The sequence below is a fragment of the Pteropus vampyrus genome, unplaced genomic scaffold (assembly GCF_000151845.1).
Source record: "Pteropus vampyrus isolate Shadow unplaced genomic scaffold, Pvam_2.0 Scaffold7, whole genome shotgun sequence".
NCBI lineage: Eukaryota > Metazoa > Chordata > Mammalia > Chiroptera > Pteropodidae > Pteropus > Pteropus vampyrus.
In genome coordinates, this window is record NW_011888788.1 from 6,783,716 (window position 1) to 6,807,101 (window position 23,386).

The following is a 23,386-nucleotide window of genomic DNA, read 5'->3' on the forward strand; positions in this document are numbered from 1 at the left end:
CTACGTGATGCTGTGCATGAATCCAACTATTCTGGAAGCATAAGAGGAACCTGTGGTTATTGTTAAAAATACAAATTCTAGCCCCACCTTCATAGATCTCTTTCCACAGGTGATGTGACTGGGAATTTGTGTTTTAACAAGTAACTAGAAAGGATTAGATGCAAGGAGGCCTCAGGTCATGCTACTGCGAAGCCCTATTATAAGCACTTGTGACTTATCCATGAACCACATAATGGGCATAAAATGGTTGTATGATGGAAAATCAATTCACTCATGGGCCATTTATTCTTCATATTTGAAAGAAAATCTTTTGATTCAACTAAGAAATTTATTAAAACTAGCGGTGCCCACTATGAAAAGAGAATGAGGTTGAATTTTTTTTTTTTCATGCACAAGAATGTTCAAAATAGAAGAACAGGGAGCTATGTCCAGTCCGCACTGTAAAGATAGAAGAACAGGGAGCTATGTCCAGTCCGCACTGTAAAGAATTTACACAACCACTGACACAGCAGTTTTAATAAATTTTTAATGATAGAAGTGTAAACAAAACCTTGCTATCTGTTATCTGCTAAAATTATTCTTTGCTCTGGACCTTAGTTTGGCATTTGGATATGCACTTTAATTATTATCATTTTCAGAGGAAGAATTTATTAGGACAATCCATAGAGTCTCTAATATGCAGAATCTCTGTTTTCTCCCTTTTGAGCTCTAACGACCTTAAAGAATAAGTCTTAACTTTTACAGACTCTTATTTGGGGAAGATGAGAAGTCCTCGGCATGCTTTTCCTGATAAGCATCTTCCCTTTGCATTCTGAATGAAAGATTTCATCTCATGAAAGTCAGCCAGTGTGTCCACCCTCTGAGTGCAGGACACTGCTGTGAGACATTTAGAACCCATGACCCCATGGAGCTTTCAGTATGCTTGGGAAGCAAATGTTGGCAGAAGTCTGTAGCTCCCATTGGATGGGCAAAGTGAAATAATGGCAGATAGTGCAGCAGCAGACATATAAGCAGAGAGTCAGGTTCCCCAAGTGGGACACTCAGCTTCTTCCACCAACCAGCTCTGTGGTCTTGGTTGGCTGATTTTCAAGTTGTTTATAAACTTGTACTTTATTCTTTTCATGCTTATTATGGAGATAATGTGGTTTAAAGTAGCACTTCTCAAACTTCTGATGCTTGGTGGTCTTGTGCAGTAGCTGATCTGATCCAGTAGGTGTGGGGTGGAGCCAAAGATTCTGTGTTTCTAACAAGCTCAAGGTGATGCTTGGGGTAAAAAGGTTTGAGGTTCCTGTATAAACCTCCTAGTTTTACATAAAATTCCTGGTTTGATTCCTATCACATAGAAAGTTCTCATTAAGTGACTATTATTATGCATAATATTTTGACAACAAGAGTTATATGACATAGAATGTTGAAATAAATGCAGCTGATTTTTCTTACTCAAGAAAGGCTGCTTCAAACCTGGGGCGAATTCTTATTATTCAGAATAGAATATGCTCCCAATACACTTGAGGAATCTTAGGGACTTGCCTCAGCAGCTGTCACTGTGCTTCACTATTCCGTAGAATAGGTGCTTTGGGTCTTACAGTTCCATTAACTTCAAGGATAAATTTCATCCAGTGAAAATAAAACACTAGGCCCATCCTTGATTACATTCTCATTCCATTGCAGTCAGGGAAAGAAATAATTAGCTCCTGCCTCCAAACACATCCAAGTGCTGGCTCTTTCTAGATGGTAAGAACAAAAACTCAGAAAAGGCAGATGACTGCCCTGCTGTTAGATTCTGAATCATGAGCCAAATGAGAGCTCCCACAGCTTAGATGTGTAATATTGGTTTGTCGTTTTTTGAGTTTGTTTTATCAAGGTGAAAGGGATAGGTCTAAGACATGCATCCCCATCTGTTGAGTTTGACCGAAGTACATGATTGTAATACTAATCTTTAATATTGATAAAAGCTACAATTCACTATGAAAAAGTAGCAATAATAGGCCTATATATGTGAAAACACAGCTGCAAAATGTAAAAAGCAAAAATGAGCTGAAATATAAGAAGTAATTGATAAAGCTACAATTACTATGGGAGACTTGCATACCCAGAAATCAATAGATCAGGTTGGCTAAGGATTACAGGGAGTTTGAATAACTAATCTTCCTTTTCAGCTTGATTTGATGTAAGTAGGAAACTAGGTAAAATCAAAGTTAGTATAGGCTTTTTTCTCAAACACAAATTAAATATTTGCAGAATTGACCATGTGTTAGGGTGCAAAGAAAATCTCACCAAATTTCAAATAGCAAAAATTATGTGTGCCACCTTCACTGGCCATAATGAAATAAAATTAGAAATTACCAAAAAAACAAACAAACAAACAAGAAAAACCCCTCTATTATTTAAATTTCAAAATCATACATTCAAATAACTCTTGAATTACAAAGGAAATTAAAAGTGAAATTTAAAACTCCTCAGAAATAAATAACAAGTCATATTATATTCTAAAACCTATAGGATAGTGCCACAGTAATACATATAGGACAATTTGTAGCAATATATATATTGTATCAAAAACAAGAAAAATGTAAAATAAATTAATCTTTTGTCAATTCAAAAAGCTACGTAAAGAACAACACAATGACACATCTTAGGAAGAAAAGGGAAATAAAATAAGAACAAAGGCAAAGAAAAAAGAACTGGAGATTAAAAGCATAGGTGGAATTGGTAAATAATATCAAAAGTTGGAATATACTGAGATATGCCTGTTAAAACACTCTTCATTATTTTTCAATATATAAATGAAACTAAGAATGAAATATTTCCAGTTTTTAATTAAAAGATAAAATAACCACATAATGTGTTTGAGAATAAACATACTTTGAAATATTTTTGAAAATGACCCAAAATTAAGATACAGGCAGGTCAAGGTAAGAATGATTGCTGATAATGCACAAGCCTAACAGCATTTTAAGATATAGACAAAAATGTGTTAGAAAAAAAAGTTTTAGCTCAAGAATGACTAATATTTTTAGCCTTGGGAGCAAAGGAAAAAAAAAAATGACCTAAATTCCTCATCTGAAATCCATCTGTGTGTCAATGGAGAGTTACTGCTAAGCTCGTTTCCTAATCGACAAAGTAGGGATGGTAATAGTGTCGTTTAAGGTTTATGTAAGTTATTATATGAAAAGCACTTAAAAGAGTGCCCTGCAAAGAGTAAGCCCTCAGTAAGTGTTAGTGTTATTTTTATTAATAATTAAGGAGAATTGTTTTACATGGTTTATAAAGTCCCTTTGTTCTTCTTTGGGCTTTGTTGAATATAGTGAGTCTTTAATAAACTTTTGTTGAATTTTGTTGAGTCTTGAATAAACGTTTGTTAAATTCCACCAGAAAGCAGACAGGGTCAACAGGAGAAGAGATCTACCCTACAGAAGCTTTGTTCAAATAATTAACTGTGTGGGGAGACATTAAGATGTAGGTTTCAGCATTTTGTGATAATTTAGATAATAGGTATATATATCTATACATATCTATGTCTATATATATCCATATATATCTATATATAATGTTTGTTGATTTGTTTTATTAATTAAAAGGTGAAACATGAAGAGAATTATACCTTCCCCAAGACATTCCTAACCTATCATACTTGGATTAATGGCCAATGTCCCCAGCATAATAGCCATCTATGTTTCTGTCCACCTAGTATATCGAGACACACACCCCTTAGAGCCACCCTCACTCATTCCTTCTCCCTAGGTCCTAACCTCATATTTAAGTTCAGACTCAACCTCAAGAAAGTAGTCTTAGCCTAATGCATGTAAATAAGCAAACTCTTTAATAAGGGAGAAAGGGTCGTCTTTGGAATTCATCTGCCCTGTGTCCAATGTGGGACTCAAATAGACTTGTACGCAGCATTAGAGAATGAAGAGCCTTACAAATTACTCAGCTAGCTCACTGTGTACCACATACATCCATAGCCACAGACACTCGTATGCTTCTATCAATGCTGCTACTGGGGCTGAGAACTTTGGTCTATAGTTGGTCATGAAAATTAGGAATCTTTGTGAGGGCTTTGCAGGCACCCCAGAACGTCACAGTTTATCACATGGATTAAATCTGATTTATAGTCCTAAAACCCTGTAAGAATAGTCAATCAAAGGTAAATTCATTTTTATATTTTACTCCATACATCATTTCTTTTTTTTAAAATATGGTCCAGGAACACAAAGCCCATTATGGGAAGCTCCATTAAAAGGAAAGTCTATAGGCAAATATAGACAGAAGAAAATGCCACACGTTGTGTTTGTCTACCAGAAATGTACAATGCTTTATGGATATGAAAGACTGATAAGGAATGCTTTAAGGATTTCTGTTTACTTGTATTTAGCCCAGGGATCTGCAAATGTTTTCTTTATAGAACCAAATAGTAAATTTTTCAGCTTCGAGGGCTATGTGGTCTCTTGCAACCACTCAGCTCTGCCGCTGTAGCCTGAAAGAAGCCATTGACAACAAAGAAACCAGTGGGCGTGGTTGTCTGTCAATCAATTCATGTTGTTTTTCACATATACAAAGTATTCCTCTTCTTTGAGTCTTTTCAACTATTTAAAAATGTAAAAACCATCCTTTGCTCATGGCCAGTACAAAAATAGGCGGTGAGCTGGATTTGTCTACAATTCCCTGAAGCCTCTGGTTGATCCTACTGTTTCCCCATTCTATATGACTATAGAACCTTCCTCTGACTCCGCATTTATTAACATTCCAGTGTTCTATAGATAGAAGCTATTCAAAGTGCAGTCTGAGGACCAACGGCATCAGCATTGCCTGGGGGCTTGTTAGAAATGCAGAATCTGGGGCCCCATCTAAGAGCAATTAACTCAGAATCTCTGAGAGTGGGATCTAGCAGTATGTTTTAATAAGGTTTCTGGTGATTCTGATGCCTGTTAAAGTTTTAGAAACACTGCTATTGACCACGCCTGGAAAATTGCTGACTTGGGAACATTAAATACCACCTGGGGGTGCCAGAACAGTTAATTCAGTCACTCATTCAATAAGCGAATTAACATGAACACCTAGTAGGGGCCAGACCCTTCACTAAACACTGGTGATTTGAGATAATTAATAGAATACTGTTGGGCCCCTAATGGACTGGGAAATTGTCTTACATCAGAGCCCCAGGGAATAGTTCTTAGTGGCTCTGATTTTTATTTCCTCACTAAGCAGGCTTTGCTGGCTGGGGCCACACTATGAGCTCAGGAAACACACAGGTTGGAGGTTTAATGTGCTAATATGAGTGAAGTGTTCCACACCTCCTAGATAATAGATGCCATTTCACTATAACATCCTTTCAGCTACTGAAATAACTGTTATTCAACATTATCATGCTTCTTTAGATGCTGTCTCTTAGAATGTTAATATGCTTGGGTTTGGGGTTTATGGGAGAACTTGTAAAACACTGGCATTAAACATCCCAACAGAGGACCTGGAGGTGCGCTCCATGCCTTCTCTCTATTCTTACTAGAAGAGGGGACATCGCTTTTACAGCATTGAAATCTCCGTGCATTTGAGATCTCTGAAACTCATCAGCCTTCCTCTCAAATCACAGACATACCCCAACACTTTAGAACAGGACAAAGGCGTGGGAGTTCCTGGGGGTACTGTGAAAGTGGTGAAAACAGGGGTATCCACCACATGGCTTTCCTGCTATCACGCCAACTGCCCATCAGCCAGATCTTCATAGGTTGCCCTTAGCTTGAAGCCAGGGGGCCCTGTAGCTGTTCTTCAGGTGCTGAAAATAGCAACTTTGAGAGGAGATTGCCAAGGAAACACATGAAAGCCAGAGAGGAGAGAGAGAGATAAGGGGTGGGGAGGAGAGGGAGACAGTACATTTACCAACAAATAGACCTGGAGGAGTGGGAAATTACAACAGCATTAGAGGTTTGAAAGCACACAGACCTCTGCCTTCTAATAAACTGGCTTATTAAAAGGAAAGGTCAAGTTGTTTGCTTAGACTAAAGGAAGAATTTTCCCCAAGGAACCCAGCAGCAAAATACAAAGATGGAGAACAGGGTGAGAAGACAGTCTTGTTTGTCTCCATGTAGTTATCCCATGAGAGATGCTGCTTACAGACTGGAGACTTAGGCACTCTGCTGGTTTCCCTGGTTTCAGGCTTCCATAGGCACTCAGCACCACAGCAACATGCCTCTTGCTCAGCCATTAGTAAAGAAAAGTTAATTAACAAACATTGGATTTGTTCCAATTTTAGCAAAGGGTACATACAGCCCTGTCCTAAATGAGCAAGGCTTTCTCAATATTAAGCCCCCACATCCTCATGAACAAGATTAATCAGAAACTTCTATACTGTATTCCCCTCAACAAGTTCATGAGACTGGTATTATTTACCTTTTGAGAAAACCGAAGCTCAGAGACTGTGATAAATTTGCCCAGAGTCACCCAGCAACTGAATGTCAGAGCCAGCAGCCTAACTACGTCTTTCTAACATCCAAGAACTTATTCATTCCACTAAGATATGGCCCACAATCTACTCAATGTTTCCATTGACAAACCATTTTATTCTGAAGAGTAGATCCCAGTCACTTAGGGGAACATTAGAATTTTATTTGTGCTCATCTAAAGGTTCAGGAGTGACTTGGTGTAAATTCCTTCCAATTTCTATTTCCTAGGTCCCTAACTGCTAAAATGGAGATCTGTATTTAAGCAAAGACACAAAGTATTTAAAGCTCTACATCATATCATGAGTACATATTCTGGTGTGTGAAAATTAGCAGGCTCATAGTAGGATGCCCGGTCAATATTTCAAATGACTGTCCATAAAACTAACCTAATATAAACATACTACTTTTTGTTTTAATGCCACTAGTAAAATGCAGCCCTGAAAGTTTTCTCCTTCATTTTTACTATGATTTCACATTTGATGCTTTGCCCAAGAATCACTGAGAACAAAAGAACTGTGAAATCTATTATCCCCCAAAGAAGTTTTACCTTAGGATTCATCCTACCTGGGAACTCTGAATAGTTTGTTACTCCACAAGAGGGATAAATTTAAAAGATTCTAATAATAGGTACTAAATTAAAATCCCAGAGGAATTCCACTTTAGCTGTCAAGAAAACGATGCGGCAGTGGGTGGGGGAGACAGTGTCACAGAGGCCCCTCCCTGGGCCCGCAACAAGAATCTCCCTCTGTGAACTGTAGTTCCCTTGCCTCCCAATGAGTATGTTTCTGATTTTTCTTGATTAATAGTTTTCGTTTTATTTTAATAAAAAAGTGTTTCTCATATAAGTCGTCATAGTCGTCGTCGTTGTCATCATCATCATCATCATCATCAAACATGGTATTGCCCCAAAGCCCTAAATCTTATTTCTCTCCCAGCTTCAGTTTTCAATGGAAGGGCAAACAGGAATGTGTTTTTGATTAGAAATTATGCTTCTATGCAATGTTTCTATTCCATTTTAAGTTTCTTCAGGCCTTCATTAGTGTAACACCAGCTGCTATAACAAAACAAATGCATTGTCACCTCATATGAAGGTTCAGGTCATTGTGGTCAGCTATCAAATTTCCTCCAGGAAAAGATGTGAAGGGCCCAAGTTCCTACTGTTTCATGGCCTGGCCATCCTCTAGGGCCCTGTTTTTTGCTGGCAAAAAGAAAATGAGAGGGCATGGAGGGAATGCCTGCTTTTGAGTTGCTTTAGTCTGGCAAGTATACATATCATTTTGACTACAATTCATGAACCATCTTTAGCCCCATGGCACCATATCCTTCAAATGAGGACTGGAAATGTGATTTTTGACTGAGCAGCCATTTCCCAGAGACTGTGCTCTACCGTGGAATAGGGAGGATAAATTCTCGTACACAATTGGCCATCTCAGCCACAAGACAAGAGCTCATGCCTTCTACATTTGTGTTACTCACAAACATGTTTTCATCATATCAAATACTTATCTTCTTAAACCCTTCCTCAAGCTCTTTACCCCTTCACTGATGGGGTACCCTGTTTGCCTTTCTTAGAGACAGGACTTCCTCAGAGAGGCCTGCTGTGACTGATGGCACCCATGGTATGTCCTCAAATATAATTAATTTCACACAGAATAATCTCATTTCCTTATTTCACTCCCATCTTCCCAATTAGATTGTAGTTCTGTGACAACAATGAACTTGCCTGTCTCATTCATCACCATATTTTTAGTACCTAACACTGTCCTGGCATATTATAGGTACTCAATCAATATTTAAAAATAAAGGAAGGGCAAGAGAAAGAAAGAAAAGAAGAAGGAAGAGATGGAGGGAAGGGAGCTGGTTGCCTCTGGAGGTAGCTCAGTCTGGCTACCTGTAATTTGTAATTTGAGGTTTCAAAAGAGTAGCCAAAAAATGGGCTGGTCACATTTCAAGGCCAAGGACTCACCCTCTTTGGAGAAATAGTTGCAAACACCCACATAAACCATCGTGGAAACCTCTAATAGTAATTAAAAGAGACTAAAAATTTTCTGCCTTTTGCTTCCAAATGCTTCTGAATGCAATGGAATACTACTCAACAACCAAAAGGAATGAACTATTAATACATGTTATAACATGAATGAATCTCAAAATAATTATGATAAGTGAAAGAAGCAATACATCCCATATCACTCCATTTGTATTAGGAAATGCAAACTAATTTTTAGTGATAGAAAGCAGGTGAGCAGTTATCTTGACCTGTAGTAAGGCAACATGGGTTTGGTGGGTGTAGGATTACAAAGGGCATGAAGAAACTTTTAGGAGTGATGCATATGTTCATTTTTCTTAATTGTAGTCATGGTTTCCTAGATTTATATGAATAGTAGTCATGGTTTCCTGGATTTATATGTATATCAAAACTTTTCAAAGTATACACTTCAAATATGTGGGATTTACTGTATGTTAATTATACCTCAATAAAGCTATTAAAAATAAAATTAAAATAAGTAAATGTGAGATTAAAAGTATACTAACTCAGAATCACATCTATTCATCCTATCATACCTAACTCTTGGACGGCTTGTGTCTTAAAAAAATACTTCATAGGTAGACAGGTATCTGTGTCCATGATAAAGTTGGCAAGTATGCATTCATGGTGTCTTTTGGAGAAACAGCATAATTCTGTTGACCCCTGTTTGAGTATGGCTTCCAGCTCAGAAGATGACTGAGTTGTGGAGATGGAGTTTGAGCTATTTATATCTTCTCCTATTTGCACACACTTACACATACACACATAAAGTCTCACATGTTCATTTCTATTTCTTTCCAGGTCCTGTGGCCAAACCCATTACTAACCTCCCAGCTCAGGCACCCAGCCACCTCCCACCACTACCATGGCTGAAGACGCGGACATGCGCAATGAGCTGGAAGAGATGCAGCGAAGGGCTGACCAGCTGGCTGATGAGGTGAGGGATGGAAACATGAGAAGGCAGCAAAAGATAGGGAGCTATGTAGTTTATCTTATTCAAGTTCAATGGGAAAAGGGCTTCTTCTAATGTCTCAAAAAAAAGCAGGATGCATATGACTGTGATTTCCTCTACAAGTAAGGCCTCTGCAAACAGCAACATATTAATTATAAAACCTATGCACAAATTAATGTCTTAGACTAAGTTCCCAATTTCTAGAAATCTAGAAAATTCAAGATGCTCTAAGAAAAGCAATATCTTTGGGTGTCTGACAGCCAGTGGTGTACTGGAGCTGGCTTAATTCTGAGAGCTAACATTTTTATGTAACATTGCTACATTTTCCAGAACTTTATGAGCCGGTATTAAAGTTGAATTATAAAAATGACAATTAAATAGAGTATATGAAAATCAGAGGTACTAAATACTCGGAGCTCGTCACTTCCTAATTGTTTTGCTACTATTTATACTCTCAAAGTTCTTGGCATGTGTTGGGTCTGTAGTGTGGAGATACTGTGTAATGGTGTGTTACTGTGACTCTTCCTAAGTTCACTGCAGTGACACTGTGATATACTTAGAAATCAGACAAGGTGAGAGTATTTATACCATGGGAATCTGCAAACACTACAAATCAGGGCTGGACTTTTTGCTTTGTTGATTGTCTAGACTTAAGAAAGGGGAAAAATATTAATAATGCAGATTAAATTTAAAAGTGTGCACATTTGCAGCTATTACACTATAAATAACACAAAAAAATGAGAAAAACTTCCATTTGAAAATGATGATTCTCTTTAGCAAAGAAGTCATTTGTATCATTGATAAATAAGTAAAGTTCCAACATATTTCTTCTTGTTTTATTTCCCTCTTACTCATTAATGTAAATGAAAATATCAACCAGTGTTTATGCCAGAACTGCACTTGTTCTGTGAACACTTAGCTATGGGCACAGAGGTCACCAGTAATCAACAAAAGCATTCTGTGAGAATCAATTGGTTATATGGAATTTATAATAGAGAGTTTTTTATTATTATTTGTAAATTTTTTACTGTGTATCTTTTATGTCATTAAAATAATGAGGTTAAATACATACATATATTCATATATTATTTTCTGGAGAGCCAGATATTAAACATTTGCTAGCATATGACTGATTATAGCCATTCTATTTCAAAAACAGCCTGTTCACAACTCTTCCAGGAAAGTTAACATTCTTCATGTTTCTACGGAATCTTCTTCAAAATTAGTTCGTCACTTAAAAGCACAGCTTTGAGAGATCACACTGGTTGTTAGATTCTTAGTATTTTCAAAGGAACTGAGAAAAAAAGTGACAACATTGTGCCTTAGGGACCAGCACTGAGTTCAGACTTGCCATCTAATTTTTCTTATCTAAGGATGAAGATAATTATTATAACTGTCTCCTACAGGCTAGTTGTTTCAAACATGCTTGATTTTTTTCACCCTAAGGCAACAACTTAATTTGTATTGATAAGAACTTCCAATTGTGTTTCTAAGGCTTTATGAGAAACTTGATGTTAGATTCATCTCATTTCACAAAAAATTGTGTTTGTGTTTAAAATTTAATATTCCGCTTCTAGGGAGCCCAAATTAGTCCTCTGAGATAATTTTTCATACATCCTGCACATGCAAAACTATCTTTTCCAGATTACTTTTTCTTTGATATCAAGATCAGCTTCATATGGTTTTGATTTTATGAAGATCAGCTTTAATGTAATTTGCTTAAGGGAATCTTATTATGCAGAAAGACTGATAGGAGAGAGATTGAAAATGGGGAGAACTTTTGTGTTTCAGTTATAAACATAAAAAAATATGTGACAGTGACCCTTTGTGTTTCTCAAGAGAAGAAAGTAGTTCTATTATCCCAAGACCTCTGGATCTTGCACTCATAATATTTGTGTTTGGTTTTTTTTTCATCTTAGTCGCTGGAAAGCACCCGTCGTATGCTGCAACTGGTTGAAGAGGTAAGCAGTGGCCATATTTTAGAATAAACTAATCCCTGGACCATGATCCCATTGATTCCAGTGTTGATAGGGCCACCAGGAAGCCACATAGGGAGGGAGATGCTACATTTAAATTGTCAGATAGTCATCAAAGTATCCACTCTTCCTCCCAGCCCAGGTTATCCTTACAGTCTGAGAAGCAGGGAAGTATAGTATTTCCAAGTAAATACTCCCCAAAAGTCACAAAAGATTGAATCGCTTTAAACAAATCAGTGATTTTTAATATACAAAGAAATTATCTACATAAAAATCTCATTTGTAATTATTTTGATGCCTTTAAGTCACATCTAGTCTTGACATCCTGTTCTGTTTTTAACCACATGTATGACTTTTAAAAATATATACCCCTATAGGTGTAACATATTCAGAAATTATAATCTTTGGAGTCAGGCACTCAAATTCATGGAATAATAGGAAAATTCTTCAATAAGGGGAAATATCAAGACCAATAATGTAAATATAGAAGCTCTTTTATATTCCTGACTCTGGATTGAACATTCATTTGTGAGGCATGGTTAATGAATGCTGAACTATTTTTAAATGGGTAAAATAGGGCAGATAGCAATTATGGAATCAAAAGGCCATTTGCAATAAAACTCACTGATTCCAATTTGGGAGAGCAGCAGTCAACCAGGAAGAATAAATGGATTAATTGAACTTGTCCTTTGGGAGAGATGAAGTAGAAAAAGAATGGAATGGGTTGTATTTATCTTAAATGAATAAAATAAGCCTAACAGTTTTTATTCAGTGAGAAGCTGTTTTAGCTATGCTTTGAAACTGATTATCAATGTATAAATTCACGTATGGTTATCGTTTTTAGAGATCTTGAGGTTTTTCTAGCAGAATAATTAAATGAGCCTACTCCCCTCATGCTACCCTAAATCGCTTATGCAATCACATAAAAAAAGAAAGATAAATTTCACGAGGCTAAAAGGAAAGGCAGCTGCCTCTCACACTTTAGGAGCCAGCATCTTCCCTTATTACTACAGCTTTAGCTTCTCACCTAAGAGTGAAATATGATGGCTAAATGTGAATTGCCACAGGAGGAGTAGGGAGAAGGTGATAACCAGGAGCTCTCAGGATGCTCAGCAGCTTGGAAAAGCAGCCTTCACTCTCTAAATGAAGAAAATTTTTTCTTTGTTCTATTCTGGAAACACCACTCACGCAGAAATACTTGAGGAACTAAAAAGAGGCAGATAATATAAATCTAGCAGTGCTGGTGAGACTTTTAGAGTAGGCTTACTGTCCCTCACTCTGAGAATAAATGAAAGGGAACAAACCTTAGTAACATTTCTATGTTAGCTCTGATGTTGACTTGAAGGGAGACCAGAAGTCCACTGTCATAATTATCTCGATACATCTTTATGACCTTCAACCATAGCCTCCAAGCTCACTTTTTTTGTTGTTTTCATTCATGTGTATGAACATGTGAAGTAAATTTCTAAAGCAGCAAAACTATCACAAGTTTGCCCACCTATGCAATGTCGAAATACTACCTAGAACATGGAACATGGTGGAGCAAATGCATGAAAATACATCATTATGAACTGGCCCCTCAGCCATCAGAGTCTTTGGGTCACAGACATTTGTGTCTTAAATGGCAGGCATTGTCAGCCAGATTTGAGAAAGGAGTGCTTGCTCTAATATATTCTGGCAGGGAAAAAAATCTCAAAAGCTCTATCAATTAAGTAGAATTCTAGAATCATATGTGTTTGTTTCTCCTGAAGTGTTTCTCGACCAAGCATAAAGTTGCATCTTAGAATAAGGAGTGAAACAGATAGAAGCTCTCTCCTACCTCTAATAAGCAAGAGGAAGCTATTAGACTTTTCATCCTTAGGAATTTATGGGCAAGCCATTATTAGAGTAGATCGATTTGCTCTTACTTCCTCCTAGTTATTTTATATTTATGGTCAATCACCTCTTATGTCTAGGGCATTGGCTATTCAGATGATATTCTGCTTTTCAATCAAAAAGGAAATTCTCTTTAAAGAGAATCAGCATTAAATATTCATTAAGGGCAGAAATCATTCGGAAAATCTGAGCCTTGAAATACTAGGATCTTGCCCATGATCCCAAAGAGCATGAATCCTATATAATTTGAATTAAGCAGAATTCTTATTGAAATTAATTCTCAAAGACAGGAAAGGTTACTAAATTCATAATGTCTCCCTAAGGCAAACTGTCCGACTTTGTGCCATCTCTCATAGACTTTAGGCTATAACAGAGTGGCAGGGTAGAGGCTTGCCTTTTAATAGAAGCCATCATCAATGTTTCAAAGATGATGTAAAGTTACACAGAGGTCAGTGGGGAAAGTTCAGAAAAGCTGAATACCATACACAAGTAAAATGGTTAGAAATTATATAGCACTAGGTTCTCAGCCTGGAGGTAGGAACTGTCTCTTCTGATGGACGCATTTTAACAAATATTTATTGAATGTCTAACTCTAGGGGTGGGAGAGAAGATATAAATTGATATTATGCAGGAAAACAGCTATGAAAATAGCTCTCCAAATTCAAGGCTGTACCTGCCTTAGGAGCATAGAGGAGGGAACAATTAATTCTGGTGGGAGAGTCATGAATGTATCTTCAAAGAGTATTTGATTCCAGGCCAAAAAAAAAAAAAGTTAACTCTAATATCACTAAATTTAGGAAATGATGTTTACACATGAATGTCTAAGGTTATGAAAACTAAGCCCAGGAAAAGCCGTATTACTTTAGGGTAGGTTGATTCAAAAGATTGGAATGGTGCCTGAGGGCTCCTCAACATTTCAAGGATGTTTTAGCATCTTTTCTTTTTATGCCTTTTCTTTCAAAACAGTTTGATCAGGAGAAGAGAATAAGCATTCTGAAGCTATGTTTGTGTTGTGCTAAAACTGGAAAAATCAGGCTGGGTAGTTGTTTTCAGAGAGGCAGATATGGGTCTTTTGGAACTCTGGCAGTTAGAGAGTACTTAGACTATCCATGTTTTAGCTCAGACTTAGGGAAAAGCAAGGAAGACTAAAAATGTTCCAGAAACATTTGGAACATGATTTTACTTTTAGTTCATCGACAAAAAAGAAAAAATAAAAATAGAGAAATGAAAATTTTAAAAAAAGAAATGGAAAAAATATCACTTACATCTCAAACTGCCTTGTTTTAAGTAGATAATTTTCTCAGCAATCTGAAATAGAAACCAAGAATTCAGCTAAAACAAAAATAGAACCACCTCTTCTCACTCTTAGTTATTGAAACATAATACTCTTTAAGGAATAGGAGAAAGTAATATTCTGCTTCCCCTGAGATATTGTCCCCACCCCTGCCCTTCTTTCGTGAGGTTCTAGTTCCCCCAAAGAACAATTCATTTATTTTGATAAAAAACCGTCAGCAAAAGAGTGGAGCCAAATGTACATGTTCTAACATTTATTGAGAGCCTACTCCGTGCCAGGTATTGTGCTCAAAGCTATCATCAAACATGCATTATCTAATACAATCCTTGTAGCATCTTTCACTACTACAGTTGACCCTTGAACAACAAGAGGGGTAGGGGTACCCACCTTCTGCACTGTTGCAAACCGGAGTGTAGCCACAGCACTTTGATCTCTTTTACCAAGGAAGAAATTGAAGTACACAGTGGTTAAGTAATTTGCTTGAGAGACACAGCTACAAATGGCGGAGATGGAATTAAAGTCCAGGTCTACCTGATTCCAGAGTGTGAATTCTTATGCACAGTACTTAACTTCCTGTCCATCAGCAACCCCTACAATATTTACTTTTTTCTTTGAGAATTCCACAAAATGTAAAAGGATCCAAGAAAACAAACAGAAATAAAAGCAGTTCATGCTACACTGATTGAGATTTCACACAAATTAAGTCCTTTATCTTAATGTACTTCTTTTTGAACCATGGCCTCCCATAGAGTTGAACTTGTAGAAGCCTTTACATTCTATAGCTCATTCTATCCTCATAAGTACTCTAGGCAGTAAGGAGCTGTTTCCATTCCCATTGGATGGCTAGGGAAGCTGAAACACAAAACAGGTGACTCTAAAGCAACAGAATTTCAAAGATAAGTCTAGAATTCAGAATTACTGACTCCCAGATCCCAGCTCCTCCCTCCTGACCAAATTGTCTCTCACACTGTGAAACACAGTTGAGAAGCTATGAATTTATCTATCTACCCCATATCCTTAGTGCCTGGGACAGAATGGAGACTCAATAAACACTTAGTGAATGGATGGATGGATGAGTGAATGGATGAGTAGATGGATGGATGAGCCAGAGAGTAATAAACCAGCCTACCAATCACCTAATCTTGTTTAGCATCTCCATCCCTATCTTAAATATGGGGAAAGACCCTGAAAGTTCAGGTGACTCTTTCACTGTCTCACAACTAGTTGTTGGCTGAGCTAAGAGCACAACACAGCATTCTTGACTCATTAATCTGTGCCCATTGCTTATGTTTTTCTAAATTCGGGCAAACTCTTGCTCCTTGGGATTAGTTCTGTGAATTATTCCACTGCTGAAACATTTAGCACTAAAGTGAACAAATATGAAATTATACTTGCAGGGCTCCATGCAAAATAAATAGGTATAACAGCATATTTAAAAAATATAAACAGATGAGAGCTAGACTGACCAAACTGAAATCACTAACTTATTTCCCACCCACTGTCCCTATAGAATGAAACAGGGATCTCAAATATGACCTTGATGTGGTACTCAGAGGAGAAAATGCTGAGATGCCTCTGGCTTCACCAGAACCTGCATTGTCACATCCATATACTTAAATAAGCCATTCGCTTTTCATAATTTCTTATCATAAGTAATAGCTAACATTTGCAGAAAGAGCATAGAAATCATGAAATACAGGCTAGTGATGAAGAATGTTCATTTACAACACATTGAAGAAAAAGATTTGAAATTTCTTCTGGGGTCTAGAATCTTGCTGCTCAGTATGTGTCCTTGCACCAACCATCATCAGCAGCATGAAGAGCTTATTAGAAATTCAAAGTCAGGCTTTACTCCAGTCCTACTGAATCAGAATCCACATTTTAACAAGGCATTTCCTATGCAGTGTATTCATATGCACATTAAAGTTTGAAAAGTAGTGGGCTAGAAGCTTCTGAGGGTTGTCAGTAATTATGTCATTTTCAGTTTCCCCAAATGTCCTGCTACGGATGCATTTTCTGAAGGTATTTACTTTAGAAACACTTTAGTAATGCTAACTATAGGCTAGGCACCATGCTAGTACATGCCACATATTAATTCATTTAATTTGCATAACAAGTCAAAGAGGTATTAACTATGACTATCCTTATATGACAAAAGAGAGAACTGAGGCACAGAGCAACTTGTACATTTCTCTGAGGTCCCGCAGCTAGGCAGCGAAATCATCAGAGCAATCTGGCTCCAGAATCTGTGCTGTGCATGACTTCTGAAGTTATCCTGAACCATCACTCTGCAAACTACTTCCTGATTTCACAACTAAAGCCTATTAAAATGTATTCAAAAACAAGGTAGGCTTTTGTGTCCAGGGTAGTTAACTGGATATATTCTCTGAAATGGGGAATTATAAAAGCTCACAGAAATCACTTTTAGTATTTTATTTAATGTTTTGGAAGCACCATTGGAATTGAATTATTAAAATACTGTTTTTAAAAAAATATATAAAAAATAAAAACAGCCCTCTGTTCACCTCGACTAACATCTCTCTTTTCCTTAGTTTAAAATAAGCCAGTAAAAAATAAATGAGGCTATAAGAGAGGTCCTTTTTTACAATTTACTTTAGAGGCCACAGGAGCTTTCCTTGAAAAAATTTATTCAAACCCTAAACAATGCCATTTTATACTTAACAGTCACCCTGTGAAATGAAAGATCTTCACTTCCATTGAAAACTGTAATACAAGAACTGTAATAAAGCTTATGAATGAATTATTTTCTCGCACTATATTATTGTGAGGAATTTTAGATTGCAGAGTAAAGAAATTTATTTTAGATTATTCTGAAATTCGTATTTTAGGAGAATAATCTTTATTTCTCATCTGCCAATCCCTTTCCTAAATCTCACAGAAGAGTGAGTTTCCTTTTGAGCTGTGTTTCTAGACCTTTGTGAAGCAATCCTGCCTACTGATAAATCAAAAATCTTACCCCCCAATATTCTCACACATCTTCCCTCCCCAATTCACTGATGGAATCTTTCTTGATATATTATGCCAGAGGAGAAGATTTAGTCTAGAAATTTTTGAAAGATTAGCTTACTGTTGTTGGTGCTATAAAAACTGTAGGTGTTTTTATTTTTCAAATATAAAATCACAGTAAAATATTATGTGTATTCCAATTCCATACCAATTCTCATCCGAAAACTACCCCATGGAGATTGAACTACAGTCCTCTCTTCTACGTCTACAGATGACCCATTCCTCTGAGTCCCTCCCCAGCCCCTAATATTCTTGCCATATTTCCTCCATCTTTTCCCTTTGGTCCTCTTCATTTTCCATTTCTAATAGAGCTAATTGTCCCCTTACTGATTTCTCTTTCTCTCTTTTCTCTCTAACTCTTTTTCAACTTTGCTACCATTATTGGAATATAGAGTAAAGATGCTGGTATCAGGACTTTGGTTATGTTGGATGAACAAGGAGGTAAGTTGAGATTTCTTCAGTAAGAACAATTTCTTGTCCAAATAAAGCGTATTTTTAAAACAATTTGTGCATACATAGGTGGTCATTTTGATATGTGTTAAATACGTATATGAGTGTGAGGATCCTAGAGTTTTCATCTTGACTTTTTTTCCTTTTTCTATTGTAAAGATAGGTAAATGTATGGAAATGTAAGCCCTTCATGATTAAATGAATGTTATATATGGTGGGGGTAACAGAATTTTGAAGAAAAATGTCATTTGTTTAGTTGGTTTTTTAAATGATAATATCTTGGATAATATGAAAATTCTCTTATTTCTCTTATTCCTAACCTCTTCCATAAATTTGATTTTCTTCTAATAATTCTTAGATAGAATGAGAGAATGGTAAATATCATGCTGTCCATTTCTTTTGACTCTCCTAATTCAGTATTTGGCAGTTTTCATTTCCAGATCATTATGGAGATTCCTTAAATAAAAGGATGCTATTTTTAACAAGCTATAAGCATGGAGTGATCATTGGAAAATGGGAAATTGAACCAACTGAAATATTAGACCAGTTTTTAAAATTATTATGGAGATTTTAGAGTTAATGAAAATCAGAGGGCCAACATTTTAGTGTAGTATCTCTAAAGTGGAAACTAGAAGGATAATACCAAAATTTTTCTTTGTCTAAATACATGTAATCATATAGTGGTGATTTACTTAATTTTAGTCACAAGTTAGTTACCTGCTTTTGTTCTGAATTCTTATCAGAATAAACACATTTTTGAGAAAAATTTTCTCTTTGTTCATATTTTATGAAAGCATTAGAAAATGCTTCAGAATCATGAAAGAGTTTTTAATGTCAAAGATAAAAATGTAAAACTTATTCACAACGTGAGACACCGTAAACAAACTTCAATCATAAACCTCAAGTTGGGGAAAAATTTGCTGTACAGATAAGAGACATAAGGCATTTTCTTAAAATACAGAGAACCCTTGCATATCATTAAAGAAAAGGGCAACAAACTGAAATAAAAATGGTTGTAAAATATAAATAATCAGTTTACAAATAGACGTACGAAACCATGCTTCAACCAACCATAATAATGGGATACCACTCTTTAAGAAATTGGCACAAATTTTTAAAATTTATAATCCCAATGCTGTGCATATGCTATTAAAACAGAAACTCTCATTCTACAGATGGGCACCATAGACTGATAACAAATGTTAGAAGAGTAATTAGATGATATCTTCAAATTTTGAAATACACCCATCTTTGACCAAACATTCCATTCTTAGAATTTTACACTGCAGATATACATTGATAACTACATAAAGAAAACTGTACATGCCTTGCCTGTAATACTGTAAATAGTGTAAAACTATATGTCTGTCAGTGAGGAGACCAACCAGATGAATTATGGTGTGGACACAAAAGAATTATCCTGCAATCATTTATTGTAGGACAGGGGGCAGAAGGGACTGGAGGAAGGTGTATCACTGGGGTCCTCTGAAAAACAAATACTAAGAATCAATTAGAATTTTATAAGATGTATTAGGGAAATGTTTGCGATGAGTCAAGGAGAGAGGAATTAGAAATAGTTAGGAAGAGAGCCTTCAGACTGTGATGTGGGTCTGACACTTGTTAGAGGAGAAGAGGGAAGAAGGAAAATTGGATAAGAAAAGTCTCAGATTGCACTGCTGCTCTAAAAACATCTCTGCCAGGCTTATGGGGAGCCGAGGAGCACAGACTACCCAAAGAGCAGCAACCCCATTTGGGGAAGAAATGCCTCAGCTCTGGTAACCCCATTGTGCTCAGTCATTGGCTGAAAGCATCCCAGAGAGATCATGGCCTCTGTGTACATGTGGTGGCAGATCCCCTAGATTCAGCAGCTGGAGGTGTCAGCTAACTGCACTCATCCTGGCAGGTTCCCTCCTGAAGGGACATTTGAGGGGCACACATTCATGGATGTCATGTAAGGACTTAGGTTTCTATATTATTTATTTGTATTTGAAGTTTTCAATAAAGATACACCAATCAATCAAAAAATCAAGAAAAAAGTTTTTTGAAAGCAATTGAACCTCAACCTCAATGGTTTCCTTCCAATTTTTAAAACACAAATTGTCAAAATTTATACGCAAATAACATTGTCTAGTAGAGTTGTATTTTGAAGAAATTACAATGGCTCTGGCAATCTTCAGAACTCCCCAATTAAGTTTTCTATAATCGTAAGATTTACGGGTTTGGTCTTTATAACAGTGTTCCAGATTTTGAAACTCAGGATGCAGCAAAACATAGCCTTTTTTTTTTTTTTTCAATTAAGCAGTAAGTGTTGATATAAAAGGATGACACTTCATTTCCAGAGCTAAATTGATACACGTACACTCAAATAATTAGGAGTTCCATCTTATTAATCCTTTTAGTTAATAATTTGTATGTGAAGGGGGTGGAAAAAGAAGCATTGCAATAGGAGGAAAGGTTTGGGGAAAGTTTAGGATAATGACTTTTATTCTCCCCTAACTAGAAAGCATTGACACAAAAACATGGAAAATAATATATACAAATCTAGAATCAATAAAAGAAAGTGAATATCATGCTTACTTGAGTTGCAAAATTTGTTGTACTTTGATGAAGAAAATCTAGAGAAAAAATTGATTAAAATTACCATACAAATGCAAAAATATATTTTTTGCTAGCACAAACGATTCCCAGAGACATCTACATATTATTCTCTAAGAAGCAAAACAGAATAGTAGATTTCCTCCATAAGGTAGTTAATATTCTCAGCTAAAACAGTTCAGTTGTGGCCACACCACAGTAACTGCTGAATTCCTCAGTGAAATGTACTTTACACATTCTATTTAAACTATAATAGCAGATGAGGACTTTTTAAAATGACAGATGAGCATAAGTCAACAACTATTTTTACTGCCATTGTAAATCCATTTTAATTCTATGTATGCTGTGTTTAGTTGTTTAGATCTGTAACTGCTTTAAATTTCTCTTCAGTTATGCTCTACTAATTTTGTCTATGCCTGAACACCAAAAGTGTTGCCTGCTTCTATTCTGCAGCTGCACAGGAGTCTCGAGAAATAGCTGTCCTTCTAAAGAACCATTCCTGGTTGTCCAGCTAAATGATTATTCTCAGAAATTCCTTACTGGATTCTTGTTTTATACCCAGGTATCAGGAGACACCAAGGAGCACTGAGCATGACAGACGACCCTGGAAATGTACTGAGTCCTGGGACTTTTCTTGTCTCTAAGAGAAATTCCCATGAAACAACCTTAGCATTAATGTGGGATGATTTAACCTTTCATTTCCTTATCTCTTGTTCCTGTTGTTGGTCTTTGCTGGATTCTATGTTTGTTTTGATGCTGAAGCTGCAGCTCTTGGGAAAATCCTGTGAGATCAACTAAGCAGTGAAATCATTGACCCCTGCCTGGTAAAGTAAAGGCAAAGTCAATCCTCATCCAGAGAGCCTGCTGACTGTCTCAAAAGGTTCTTGGCACTACAAGGTAGCATTTGTGAAAACATTCCTCTTGCTAAATTTCACTCACCAACATCTGAATAACTAAAGCTGCACTGTCCAATATAGTAGCCACTAGCCACATTTGGCTATTTAAATTTATTTAGATTAATTTCCATATGTTTATCAATGCAAGAAAAATGAAAATCATGTAGGCAGTACCTTATAATTGAATCTACTCATGAAGGCTTGCACACTGGGTCAATAGGATTGATATTTTCCTATTCATCTTTTTTTTTTTTTAAATCAGGTTGAGTAATCAAAGGGTCCCATGCTGTCTTACTCAAGATTAGTAGAAAAGATATCTAAACTTAGATACCTGAGCATTTAGCCATTGATGGATCTGTCACAAATAACCAGTCATCCAAACATGGCGGAAGAAAGTTCAAGCTCTTGCTCCAACATATAATATTATCTATTGAAATACCTCTTCTGACCCAAAATGTTATTCTTCTCTCAGGCTCTAAGAGAAAAGAAACCAGCCAGAAAGCAAGCTAAGGGAGGGAAGGAGCAGTCAGCTCTAGACAATGCATGGCATCAGCCTCTGAGATGCTCTCCACCTCAAGATAGAATGAAAACATTGGTTACTTTCAAGTATTTCCTGAGAAATGTCTTCATAGAAATTATCGATTTGCTATGAAGTCTCAATATGCCTAACATGTCTGCAAACAACTGTGTATGCCTTAGAAATTAATATTATTATTAGAATATCTGTGACAAAATGTTTCCACAGTATATTTTGAATTAAGTGTTTGACTTGTAATTATATATAAAGATACATTCGACCAATATTGGTAGGTATAAAATAATTTTCTGCGTCAACTTTTCTGAAAGAGTTTCAGAATTCTTCTCTTAGCTATGACTTTGCCAAACAAGCTGTTGGCCATGGCAAAACCCATTTCTGAGAAATATAGATTTGACCTGCCTCTTTTTATCTTTTAACCTGAATTTTCTAGTTCAGAAGTCTAACACTTGTGGACCAATTTTTATGTTACATCCTAATCCCTGGAGACACAGTGAGTAGGGGTCCTGAAATGTGGTCAGAGAGTTAATATTTCGGTCAAAAATATAAAATCAAGAGAAACTCTTCAGGAAGAACAAATATCTGAACATGTAACCCCAGGCCAGAGTCTGCGTGTTTCAGCTGAGTCCAGTCAAGTCCAGCAGGCTTTCACTCTGAACCCAGACATTCTTGTCAATCTCATCCTGACCTAGCACTCCAGGATGCTATTAGCAATTGTTCAATAGGGATTCAGTGCCTCTGTTTCTGTCTGTACTTAACATGGTTCTTTTTTGATGATATTGAGGTCCTTCTCCCCACTACCAATCCCCTCATTTGATAGTTAATTTGATCTACAAAATAACTATTGCATTCTTTAAAGGAAACTGGAATGATGTGTTCAGGAAAGTACAAAATCTTCTGGAATATAAAGAATTGCCATTCATTTTTTCCAGACCTTTTAAGGATTGTCTTAAAGACATATTATACTTGTATTTATTCAGCAATAATTCACCAGTGCTACAATTATCCAATGCTGGATGAAGCTGAAATTTTGTTTTCACTGGTCATTTGAAAAGCATAGCAGAGGTAACAGGTTCCTAATAAGATAAATTCTGTTCTTCAGTTCCCCAAAAGAGAAAAAAATAGGGTACTGTTTTCCACATGAATAATCTCCCCAGTTTGGGTCTCTAGTGAACCTTCATTTTACAGAGCGATAATTTCTACTATATGATTTAATGTGAAATTGTTTTTAAGTGATTGCTTATACCCATAGACCGGAAGTGTATTTATCAGTTTAATTCTAATCATTCCCTTATTCCTGGAAGCAGAGGCATGCATGCA

At 36.4% G+C, this 23,386-nt stretch overlaps 1 protein-coding gene across 3 annotated transcripts in view; it reads left to right on the plus strand.

Annotated features, from left to right (window-relative positions):
* Positions 1-23,386, plus strand: part of SNAP25 (synaptosome associated protein 25) — an 87,828-nt gene that overhangs the window by 46,922 nt on the left and 17,520 nt on the right. For all 3 annotated transcript variants that reach the window (XM_023536900.1, XM_023536906.1, XM_011370195.1), the window contains 3 exons: positions 9,268-9,403; positions 11,338-11,379; positions 17,983-18,031. In XM_023536900.1, the coding sequence (XP_023392668.1) occupies positions 9,332-9,403; positions 11,338-11,379; positions 17,983-18,031 (163 nt within the window). In that variant the 5' untranslated portion in view covers positions 9,268-9,331. The remainder of the gene's footprint in view (positions 1-9,267; positions 9,404-11,337; positions 11,380-17,982; positions 18,032-23,386) is intronic.